Here is a 12,562-nt window from a genome sequence, read left to right on the forward strand (position 1 = left end):
ACCATGTTAGATGGACTGTAGAGCGTTTCTGCAAAAAGCACTAAAAAAACGCATTGGTGTGAACGGAGCCTCACTGTGTAAACACTGACGTCTGATTGGTGGAAGTGGATTACGGGGTATCTAAGGCTATATAACTGTATAAACGCTGGCTTCTGATTGGTGGGAATGGATTACTGGCTGTATAAGGCTATAACTGTATAAACGCTGACTTCTGATTGGTGGAAATGGATTATTGGGTATTTAAGGCTATAACTGTATAAATGCTGACTTCTGATTGGTGGAAACGGATTATTGGGTATCTAAGGCTATAACTGTATAAATGCTGGCTTCTGATTGGTGGAAGAGAATTACGAGGTATCTAGGATTATAACTGTATAAACGCTGGTTTCTGATTGGTGGAAGTGGATTATTGGGTATCTAAGGCTATAACTGTATAAATGCTGACTTCCGATTGGTGAAAGTGGATTACGGGGTATCTAGGACTATAACTGTATAAACACTGACTTCTGATTGGTGGAAGTGGATTACTGGGTATCTAGGACTAAAATTGTATAAACGCTGACTTCTGATTGGTGGAAACTAATTATTTAGTATCTTTAAAAAAAAAAAAAGTTTGCCTTGGTCTCTTACAGCAACCATTCAGGCGTTGTGTTCCATATTGTAACCTGATTTATTAAATAGCCCTGCTGATCTTTTACATCTCATGCTGCTTGCAAGGTGCACCCGGAGGGGTGTAAGGAAATCATGTAAGGGGAACAAATTGGGCTTATCCAATAAGGTGGTTTTAAATACAACCAATCAGAATGTATATTTCACCTCTATTCAGAAATGTGGATGATAATGCAACTTTATTAGCACGGTGTGTAAAAAAACAAAAAAAAAACCAACAAAAAAAAAAAAACTGTTTTCTGACACACCTTCGTACACGGGTGTCAAACTGATGGCCCTCCAGCTGTTGCCAAACTACAAGTCCCATGAGGCATTGCAAGATTGACAGTTACAAGTATGACTTGCAAAGGTAGAGTCATGATGGGACTTGTAGTGTCACAACAGCTGGAGGGCTGCCAGTTTGACATCCCTGCCTTAGTATATACAAGAAGTCCCCCCAGATGATTATACAAGGCCAGTGTAAAGTATACCTAAAGCCAAACTAGTGTTTTTTGTTTTTTTTTAATTCCTTTTTCATTCTTATTTACTGCTCTTGTCCCACTGGGGAGATTTCCCTTCACTTCCTGTCTTGGAAACAGAACAGGAAGTGAGAGGAAGTCTCTCTAAAAGAGAACGCTTTCTTAAGGATCAACTTCACCCCCTTCTTAAGTGCCCTGTACATCATCCTCACCTAGACGAGAATGGTGGGTTAGAGAGGGACAAGGTGACCAGCAAAAAACGAAACGAAAAAAAAAAAAAAAACCTGTTCTTTAGAATGGTGAGCTTTTTATATGCTGTGGAGGGGGAGCATTGGGATGGAGGAAAGTGAAAAACCTAAGCGATGGTCCACATTGAGTCCTCATGCACACGGGATGTTTTTACAGCGGCTGTTTTTGGCTTTTGACGTTTTTTCCTACAGCTAGTAAACCCCCCAGCATGTTCTCCTATGTGTCCATACACACATAGACTGTAATCAACGTTTTTTGGCTGGGATTTTTTTTGCCTGGAAAAAAACCCCAGGACTAGTGGTTTTCTAGAGTTTTTTTAGTTGTAAAAACGCTGTAACTGGCGTTTGTGGACGTTTTTAGGTAAAAAAAAAAGCTAAAAAACGTGGGAAACAGTCGCTAAACGCTAAAAAAAAACTGAAAAATTCACGTTTTTATTGTGACTTTACACATCTAACGTGTATGTATGTCGGGTATATTACCCCGCCATACACGACTTGAATATTGGGCAATTCTGCTGATTCAGCTAAAATGTGAGCTGTTGGCACCACCTGACTCAACAACGGTCAATTTTTGGAAGGGGCTGGATGGAAAATTGTTGGCAGAATAGTGACTGTACAATCGGAGTCACTTGCCCTTCAGGTATACAGACAGCCGTGGCTGTCGGAATCCAATAGCTGGCTGGGCTGATTGGTCCATCCATTGGGTTTCGATTCCTCCATCCATGGGCTGAACATGCTAAATCTGTACTTGTATGGCCTGTCCTGAGTTGTCACCAAAACAAAGATCTCCACTGGATGATGTTCTGGTGACAATTGTCTGTCTTTACTTTGTAACAGATCATTTCCTCCTTATCAGCGTCAAGAGATTTACATTGTGGCTGATTGGTCCACCCATTGGGTTTCGATTCCTCCATCCATGGGCTGAACATGCTAAATCTGTACTTGTATGGCCTGTCCTGAGTTGTCACCAAAACAAAGATCTCCACTGGATGATGTTCTGGTGACAATTGTCTGTCTTTACTTTGTAACAGATCATTTCCTCCTTATCAGCGTCAAGAGATTTACATTGTGGCTGATTGGTCCACCCATTGGGTTTCGATTCCTCCATCCATGGGCTGAACATGCTAAATCTGTACTTGTATGGCCTGTCCTGAGTTGTCACCAAAACAAACGTCTCCATTGGATGATGTTCTGGTGACAATTGTCTGTCTTTACTTTGTAACAGATAATTTCCTCCTGTTCAGCATCAAGAGATTAACATTGTGGGTGATTGGTCCATCCATTGGGTTTTGATTTCTCCATCCATGGGCTGAACACGCTAAATCTGTACTTGTATGACCTGGCCTGAGTTGTCACCAAAACAAAGGTCTCCATTGGATGATGTTCTGGTGACAATTGTCTGTCTTTACTTTGTAACAGATAATTTCCTCCTGTTCAGCATCAAGAGATTAACATTGTGGGTGATTGGTCCATCCATTGGGTTTTGATTTCTCCATCCATGGGCTGAACACGCTAAATCTGTACTTGTATGACCTGGCCTGAGTTGTCACCAAAACAAACGTCTCCATTGGATGATGTTCTGGTGACAATTGTCTGTCTTTACTTTGTACCAGATAATTTCCTCCTTATCAGCATCAAGAGATTTACATTGTGGGTGCTGCTAATAGTCGGTGTTGGCGGGCAGGTTGCACACAATGGCCGGGTCTAACTGTCACATTCCAGCCCTGGAGACTGATTTGCATCCTTGTGTTCTCCGGTGTTCCCAGTCGTTATGTCCTCTGGCTGTTTATTCATGGGCTTCTTACAAACAGGACCATCCAGGTGATCCCAGATGTCGTTTTTGGAAGGAGATCTCGTCCTCGTGTCTCTTCCAGGCCGGTGATAAAACGATGGGTGATCCGCAGACAATCTTCGGCTTCTTTCTAGCAGAGTGATTTTTTTTTTCCCCCCCATCTGGCGATGTCCTCGTTATTTTCCATGCAGTGTACGGGGAAGGTCATGCTTTACCAGTACGGGGTGCAGTGATATATGGACGCACCCTGCGGCTCTGTCATGTTGCCTCGGGGAATGTCTGTATGTGTCATTTTAGAACATCAATTTCTCTGCATGTAAAGCTGTCCATATACTGTACAATCAGATTGGAAGACCTTGTTTTGTATCCACAAAACTATGTAAAATGAGGAGTCCAGTAAAATGGGCCACGTTCACACAGGCAGTTATATCCATGCGTTGGAGAACATTTCTATTATATCCATGCGTTGGAGAACATTTCTATTATATCCATGCGTTGGAGAACATTTCTATTATATCCATGCGTTGGAGAACATTTCTATTATATCCATGCGTTGGAGAACATTTCTATTCTATCCATGCAGTGAAGAACATTTCTATTTTAGCCATGCGTTGGAGAACATTTCTATTCTATCCATGCAGTGAAGAACATTTCTATTATATCCATGCGTTGGGGAACATTTCTATTTTAGCCATGCAGTGAAGAACATTTCTATTCTACCCATGCGTTGGAGAACATTTCTATTATATCCATGCGTTGGAGAACATTTCTATTATATCCATGCGTTGGAGAACATTTCTATTATATCCATGCGTTGGAGAACATTTCTATTATATCCATGCGTTGGAGAACATTTCTATTATATCCATGCGTTGGAGAACATTTCTATTTTAGCCATGCGTTGGAGAACATTTCTATTCTATCCATGCAGTGAAGAACATTTCTATTATATCCATGCGTTGGGGAACATTTCTATTTTAGCCATGCAGTGAAGAACATTTCTATTCTACCCATGCGTTGGAGAACATTTCTATTCTACCCATGCGTTGGAGAACATTTCTATTCTATCCATGCATTATAGAACATTTCTATTCTATCCATGCGTTGGAGAACATTTCTATTATATCCATGCAGTGAAGAACATTTCTATTGTATCCATGCGTTGGGGAACATTTCTATTATATCCATGCAGTGAAGAACATTTCTATTATATCCATGCAGTGAAGAACATTTCTATTATATCCATGCAGTGAAGAACATTTCTATTATATCCATGCGTTGGGGAATATTTCTATTATATCCATGCGTTGGGGAACATTTCTATTCTAGCCATGCGTTGGAGAACATTTCTATTACATCCATGGGTTGTAGAACATTTCTATTATATCCATGCGTTGGAGAACATTTCTATTACATCCATGGGTTGGAGAACATTTCTATTATATCCATGCGTTGTGACTTACAGGTGACCTGCCGATTTCATTGTGATTTGTAAGACATCTGACACAGATGTCTATGCAAAATCGCAACAGTAGTGCATGCACCACTTTAGAAATCGGTGAAGCTCTGACCAAGTCGGACAATAAGTGCGATTTGGCATACAATTTGCAAGTCGCAGGGCATGCAAATCGCATGCCAAGTTGCACCCGATGTGACCAGGGGCTTAATCCTCTGGAGGGCAAGTGGTTAAAAATAGATAAAAAAAAGTATTCCTGTGTATTTAGAGAGAACAGTGATCACTGATTAATTGGGAAACCATGCACCTGTGGAAGTGGGTGGCGGTGATATGCTGCCACAGATGTGTGCTAATAAGATCAGCTGATGAACTCCTTCCTGTGTCTTACTGGTTTCTCTGTCCTAAATCTACATCCCAGGAAGTGATGAATCTTTCTAAGAAATACAGCAAGGGCTAAGGTAAGGCCTTGTTCTCCAAATCAAAGAAAGCTTTTATTTTTCTGCAACTGAGGTACATTAATGGTACTGTGTATTGGTACATAGGGGAGCTGGAATTTAGGGGGGAAAAGGTGAACTTTAGCCTTTAAAGTGTATGCAGGGTTCAGGATAAAGTCTAGAAGGGTTAGCCCTAATACACACTGGATGTTTTTACAGCGGCTGTTTTTGGCTTTTGACGTTTTTTTCTACAGTCAGCAAACCCCCCCTCCCCCAGCATGTTATCCTATGTGTCCATGCACACACAGATGGTACTCAACGTTTTTTGGCTAACCCCCCCTCCCCCAGGACTAGTGGGTTTCTAGAGGAGCTTTTTAGCTGTAAAAATGCTCTAACGTTGAAAAACACTGCAAACCGGCGTTTTTGGACTTTTTTGACCAAAAAAACGCCAAAAACTGCAAACGTGGAAAAACACAGGAAAACGTGGCTTAACGCTAATGCAAAACCGCTAAAAAGACTTTACACAGCTAACGTTACCAGCATTATCAAAACATCCCGTGTGCATGGAGCCTTGGACCCACTGTCTTGTTTTTAATACGGTGTGTCCACTATCCTGTGTCCGATGACTGATTCCAGTAAAGGAAATTATAGAATTGTAAAATCTGTGAGCGCCGGGTCCTGGGAGAGCGGATATAGTGAATGCAGGGTCCTGGGAGAGCGGATATAGTGAATGCAGGGTCCTGGGAGAGCGGATATAGTGAATGCAGGGTCCTGGGAGAGCGGATATAGTGAATGCAGGGTCCTGGGAGAGCGGATCTAGTGAATGCAGGGTCCGGGGAGAGCGGATATAGTGAGCTCCGGGTCCGGGGAGAGCGGATATAGTGAGCGCCGGGTCCGGGGAGAGCGGATATAGTGAGCGCCGGGTCCGGGGAGAGCGGATATAGTGAGCGCCGGGTCCGGGGAGAGCGGATATAGTGAGCGCCGGGTCCGGGGAGAGCGGATATAGTGAGCGCCGGGTCCGGGGAGAGCGGATATAGTGAGCGCCGGGTCCGGGGAGAGCGGATATAGTGAGCGCCGGGTCCGGGGAGAGCGGATATAGTGAGCGCCGGGTCCTGGGAGAGCGGATGTAGATTTCGCAGAGTCCTGGGAGAGCGGATGTAGATTTCGCAGGGTTCGGGGAGAACGGATGTAGTGAATGCAGGGTTCGGGGAGAGCGGATGTAGTGAGCGCAGGGCCCGGGGAGCGCGGATGTAGTGTGCACAGGGTTTGGGGAGAGTGGATGTAGTGAACGCAGGACCCGGGGAGCGCAGATGTAGTGAACGCAGGGTTCATGGAGAGTGGATATAGTGAACGCCGGGTCCTGGGTTTAGTAACACTTTTAATAAACAACACTTGCCCACCCAGCTAATGCAGCGATCTGCTGCTACAGTCCACTGCTGTACACCAGGTCCTGCGCTGCCATTTTCCTCCCTTCTGTCATCACGGGGCCGGCTGTCACTTCTAGTTCTTTCAGACAATCCCTTGTAGACGCAGCCCATGGGTGTCATCAGGGGAGCTGGCTACAAGGCACAGGAGAGGACAGCCGCCCCCTGATAGTGTGCCCTTGGTGCATGCACGATTGCCCCGCAGCCTCCTGGGAATTGTTTCAGCAGCAGGCAGCTGGGGATGTCCTTCTCATGTGGGGCAGCTTAGCCCATAGGTTGGTCATGGGTCCCGGAAAGGTCCACTATTGTGTGTTTTTGCTGCATTCTTTTTTTTTTTTCTTCTGCCCAGCAACAAAACATCTTCCACTTTTAACAAATACAAATGCGTGTGTAAAAACACAATACAAAAAGCAATAAAACACGTGTAAAGCAAGCCTCAGGGATCATAAGGCAGCCACAGGATACGTAGAAAAGCCTATCTCCTGCCAGCATACTCTCTGCAAAAATCCCCCCTCTCATCGACAATCAGCATGTGTTTTTGCTGATGGCAGAGCTATGGGTCTGACTTGGGAAGGCTGAGGGTTGTCTGACCTCTGCGGAGAGACCACTGCTTCCACACAGAGAGCAGGAGCCGCCCTCGAATGTATTTGGCTGGTTTGAAGAGAATGTTCTAAGTCTGGAGCAGCAATACATGGCAACCAATCAGCTTCTAGCTTTCATTTTAATGCTTTACTGAACAAGCTGAAGCTAGAAGCTGATTGGACGCCTTGCAGAACTGCTTTATTTATTTTTGTAAATCTCTAGAATCCATTTTGTGTTTTAGAGGAATATTCCACCGTGATAAATGTAATCGAACGATCCAGTGACGTTTGTGGACCATGTGCAGGCCTACACACACACACTTCCTCCTGGACTCAACGTTCAGTCATTTCCGCTTTAAGGCGGCACTTCTTTCGGCCTATGTTTACAAGAGGCCGCGCGGAGTGATCCACACATGCAATGATACAAGATGTAGTGTGTGTCCTTCCGCCAGCTTCTACTCGGAGGGTCAGGCGAGGTTTTTTCAGCCTTCCTTGTAAGCGGGACGGCGTCCTACTGTACCGGAGAAGCATTTTGTAGGAACGCATTGCCTGCAATTATAACGCGCGGCCGAATACGCAGAGATGAACGGGAACTACTTTGCCTCTCTCTGCTTGGGTCGGTCCGATTGAGGGGTGTATAGCACAGACCACACGACTGAACACGAACCGCGTTTGTTATTTACATTTCCACAGAACCGTAACGTACCCGAACTAGTCCGCTTTATGTTAGCGCACCGTCCGTTCATGAAAACGACCGTTAATGTACAAATATTCCGTGACACCCCCTGGGGCGTAAAAGTGGTACAGCCCACGCCCTCCCGTTGGCTCTCGTGCTGTAAACGGACGTGCGGCCCAACCAATAGCGTCCCGGCCCTAGCTTAGCAACAACCCGTTTCCCCTTTATCCAATGGGAATGCGCGGGGGGCCGCGCCGGAGCGACTGGCGCCCATTGGCTGCCGCGCCCGTGACGTTTCAGGGTTTGTGGGAGTGGTAGTCCAAACCTGCGCTGATTGCCTCGTTGAGGGTAAGTTGGGCGGACTACAGGTCCCAGAAGCCCCCTGCGCGGGGTGGATTGCGCTTGCGCCGGTGACAGGGGGCCGGATTCAGTATAAAAGGCGGCGTCCCAGGCTGGGCAGAGGCAGTTGGAGGTTGGTTGGCGAGTGTGTAAGTTGAGGAGTCGCGGAGAGAGCTGGTAGGGGGAGGAGGAAGAAGAGGGAGGCGGGGGCTTTGGCTGTTGTGTGTGTGCAGCGGCAGGAAGCCGCCAGCTGGGGGCAGTGCTGAAGCAGCTGTGGAGAAGGGAAAGCTTGCTGCCTGAAAGTCCACACTGACACGCTGCAAAGCCAAGTGACATCTCCCCCAACACTCACACCCCCCCCCGTGACTTCAGTGGTCTGGTCCGGGTGCACCTGCGAGGCTTGAGAGAGACTGTTCCATTTCCAAGAGAGGGGGGTGCGCTGCCATGGCAGAAGTGGGAGTTCAGGAGCCAAGCCTGCCCTGCGAAAGTTTGGCAAGTGGGGAAACCCTGCTGGGCAGCCAAGAAGAGAGTGGGTGGCCCCCAGAGGAGGAGATGGGGGAGTGCCCAAGGATGATGAACCACCCCTCCTCCCCATCCTGCCCTGAACCAGAGGAGGGCGACAGCCATGAGCCGGGGGAGTCCTGGAGGGAGCTGGGCAGGAAGCGGCACCGCCGGCTGCCCTCCAAGAAGAAACGCGCCTGGAAGCCGTACAGCAAGCTCACCTGGGAGGAAAAGAAGCGTGTGGAAGAGAGGGAGTCGCAGCGAGCGTCCAGGATAAGGGCCGAGATGTTCGCCAAGGGCCAGCCGGTGGCCCCTTATAACACCACTCAGTTCCTGATGGAGGACCACGACCTGGAGGAGCCCGACCTGTGCCCGCCACCCCGTCGAGCCCCCGTTGCCCTGCCGCCCCTCCACGTCAACTCGGACAGCACAGAGGAGGACGAGGAGGAGGATGGCACGGGCAGCGACGGCATGGCCAGCGACGACGGCTCTGAGTTCCTGCAGAAGGACTTTTCTGAGACCTACGAGAAGTACCACGTGGAGAGCCTGCAGGACATGAGCAAGCAGGAGCTGATCCGGGAGTACATGGAGCTGGAGAAGTGCCTGAGCCGCATGGAGGAGGAGAACAACCGCCTGAGGTCCCAGCAGGCCGACCCCTCCAGGCTTCGGGAACTGGAGATGGAGCTGGAGAAGCTCAAGGAGGAGAACCGGCGGCTGCTGAGGGAGCAGGTGGTGGCTGACCCTACGGGGCACTGATACTGTGGACTCTGAGCACCAGTGCTGCAGCATTTCAACAAAATGAATTTCTTTTCTGACTTCTGTGATTGTCACTTCAGAGCCATAACCTGCTCCCCTCCCATAGCGGGACATCTGGACGGCGGTGCACAGAGCCGTCCGCCGTCTTCACACGGACTTCTGGGGACTCTGCAGATCGCACAAAGACTTGGGGACTGACCGGAGTGTGATCTGAGGGGCCGGCGGGTGCGCTCTGCTGTCTGTAGCTCTATATACTTCTTACTACTTTGTTTTTGTTACAGCGATCAGAAGTTCTTCTGCACACTCTGCTTTTTTTTTTTTTTTTTTTTTTTTTTTTTTTCTTGCCTTTCCTCTTAACCCTTTCTGTTTTTTTGTTTTTATTTTTTTTTTCCAGACTGATTCTTTTTATTTTATTTTTTTTAAATAAATGTTTAAAGTTGACAAGTAACTGGGCAATTATTAACCTTTTTTATTTATTATTGCAATTTTGTAACTCCTTCGTAGACAATTGCACATTTTAAGTGGGTCCCCATTCACACTTGAGTGTAGCCAGGCAATTTTGAAACGTTTCTCTATTTTATTTTTATTTTTTTTTATGTACAGACGTTTTTATTTTTTTTATGTACAGACATTTCATTTTTATTTAAAGTGTTGTTCTTTTAATAATTATTTATAAACTAACGTAATAGATTTTTATATATAAAGAGAGAAAAAATTTCCTTCAGATGCACTTTTTAATTCTTTAATTCAAGGAAACGGGCTGACACTGCTCACCTGTTTTGTTGTTTTTTGTTTTTTTTTTTTTTTTGCTTTTTGTCTTACGGAAGCAGAATTGCAAGCACATATTTTATTTTAATATACTTTATTATATATAAAATGTTTGCCTTTTTGTAGTAGAGAAGCTGAATTGCAAGCCCTTTTTATTTTAATATACTTTATTATATATAAATTTTTTTTTTGCTTTTTGTAGTGCAGAAGCAGATATACATGCACGTATATAATATTAATATAAATTTTTTATATATATATATATATATATATATATATATATATATATATATATATATATTTTTTTTTTTTTTTTTCTTAATTTATTCTTTTTTTTTTTTTATTTAGAGAATATATATAATTTCAGGATATATAAAAATAGTTTTTAGTGGTGCAAAACTGCACTTTTTAGTTTATTTTTGCCTCATAGACTTTTTTTTTTAAAATGGCAACGCCTGGAAAAATGTGTGTCATATGCTGCCATCAAAGTCTATAGGGCCAAAAACTTGCAATTCTGCCCCAAAGAAGCTAAACAAGCAACCTAAATGCTCAGGTGTGAACAGGCCCATTTGAGGAATAATAGGACTCTTCATCCTGAGCGTTGTCTCGCTTCGGTAATGGTACAGCGCTCAGGTGTGAATGGGGAAAAGAGTATATGCTTTGGCATATTTCTGTTATTTTGGGGAAAATGTGTACATTTGTGTAATATATTATAACCCTCTACCCTGTTTCAGTTCATAGAGCGGGAAAGGGTTAAAATCCTTATTTATTTATTTTGGGAAAGATGAAAGGAGGACATATCTTCAGCGAAGGAAATCCTCCTTTTTAGACACTCATCACAACAGGTGTCCCCATTGGAAGATTTCCACTTTATTCGGTTATGGTGATAACTCGGTGTTGGTGACAGTAATCATCCAGAGCAAAGAGGGGGAATCTCCCCAGCAGGGACACTGAGCAATAATTGAAGGTGAAATGTTATACAGGCTGCCAGTACTCACTTTTTGTTTTTCTTAAGAGACTGGGTTAACTCTTGCCAGGTGTGTTTTTATTGAATGAATGTGTGTTTTTTTTTTTTTTTTTTTTTTTGTTTTGGTTTTTTTTTTTTTTTTTTTTCTTTCTCTATATGAGTAGATGCCCTTCACTGCCTGGACAGAGCAGGAAGTGAGAGGAAATCTCTTTTGAAGTGAGCAGGGATCACCTCTTGGCATTCACCGGGACAGGTGTCTCCATTTTAGAAGACTCAACCTCTATTCTTGTACTGGTGACAGCTGTCAAATTTTGGATTTCTCTGCCCCCACGCACAGTTGTCACCGGGCAAGGGTACATTTTTCCCCACACACAGGAATTAAAACCTGATAGTTCTAACCCTTCCTTACTCAATCTGAAAATTCACATTTTTTTTTTCCTTTAATTTTATTTATTGTTTCGTTGCACTTTACAAATATGTCAGCAGCTGACTGGTAAGCCTGCATCAGGCTTTTTGTTATGGGAGTGTGATGTTGTGTTCAGTGGCAGTACATACCCTGTTTCCCCTAAAATAAGACCTAGCTGTGATCAGGGCTTTTATTCAGCTGGAACATGGCGGAATGGCGTTCTGCCACCTCCTCACTGGCCCTGTGCACACCAATATCTACTGTCTCTTATAAACACAGAAGCATGGCTGAAGTGACCGCACCATCCGCTCCCACAGAACCTCCCTACCTCTGTACTCACCATCTGCTCCCACAGAACCTCCCTACCTCTGTACTCACCATCTGCTCCCACAGAACCTCCCTACCTCTATACTCACCATCTGCTCCCACAGAACCTCCCTACCTCTGTACTCGCCATCCGCTCCCACAGAACCTCCCTACCTCTGTACTCACCATCTGCTCCCACAGAACCTCCCTACCTCTGTACTCGCCATCCGCTCCCACAGAACCTCCCTACCTCTGTACTCGCCATCCGCTCCCACAGAACCTCCCTACCTCTGTACTCGCCATCCGCTCCCACAGAACCTCCCTACCTCTGTACTCGCCATCCGCTCCCACAGAACCTCCCTACCTCTGTACTCGCCATCCGCTCCCACAGAACCTCCCTACCTCTGTACTCACCATCCGCTCCCACAGAACCTCCCTACCTCTGTACTCGCCATCCGCTCCCACAGAACCTCCCTACCTCTGTACTCGCCATCCGCTCCCACAGAACCTCCCTACCTCTGTACTCGCCATCCGCTCCCACAGAACCTCCCTACCTCTGTACTCGCCATCCGCTCCCACAGAACCTCCCTACCTCTGTACTCGCCATCCGCTCCCACAGAACCTCCCTACCTCTGTACTCGCCATCCGCTCCCACAGAACCTCCCTACCTCTGTACTCGCCATCCGCTCCCACAGAACCTCCCTACCTCTGTACTCGCTGTGGGACAGGGAAGGAACAGATATCTGCGGGCGCAGTATGCAGTGTGTTTAGGGGCGGGGCA

The 12,562-nt window shown here is 45.8% G+C and overlaps 1 protein-coding gene and 1 long non-coding RNA gene across 2 annotated transcripts in view; both read left to right on the forward strand.

Annotated features, from left to right (window-relative positions):
- Nucleotides 1–12,562, forward strand: part of LOC149464577 (uncharacterized) — a 91,380-nt gene that overhangs the window by 3,386 nt on the left and 75,432 nt on the right. The gene's annotated exons all lie outside the window — the stretch shown is intronic.
- Nucleotides 8,200–9,782, forward strand: HEXIM1 (HEXIM P-TEFb complex subunit 1). The gene has a single exon (XM_089674578.1). It carries the CDS (start codon nucleotides 8,522–8,524, stop codon nucleotides 9,332–9,334), a length of 813 nt encoding a protein of 270 aa, XP_089530704.1. The 5' UTR covers nucleotides 8,200–8,521; the 3' UTR covers nucleotides 9,335–9,782.

Source organism: Staurois parvus, unplaced genomic scaffold (genome assembly GCF_062004578.1).
Source record: "Staurois parvus isolate SC_StPar_1 unplaced genomic scaffold, SC_StPar_1.0 ptg000151l, whole genome shotgun sequence".
Lineage (NCBI taxonomy): Eukaryota > Metazoa > Chordata > Amphibia > Anura > Ranidae > Staurois > Staurois parvus.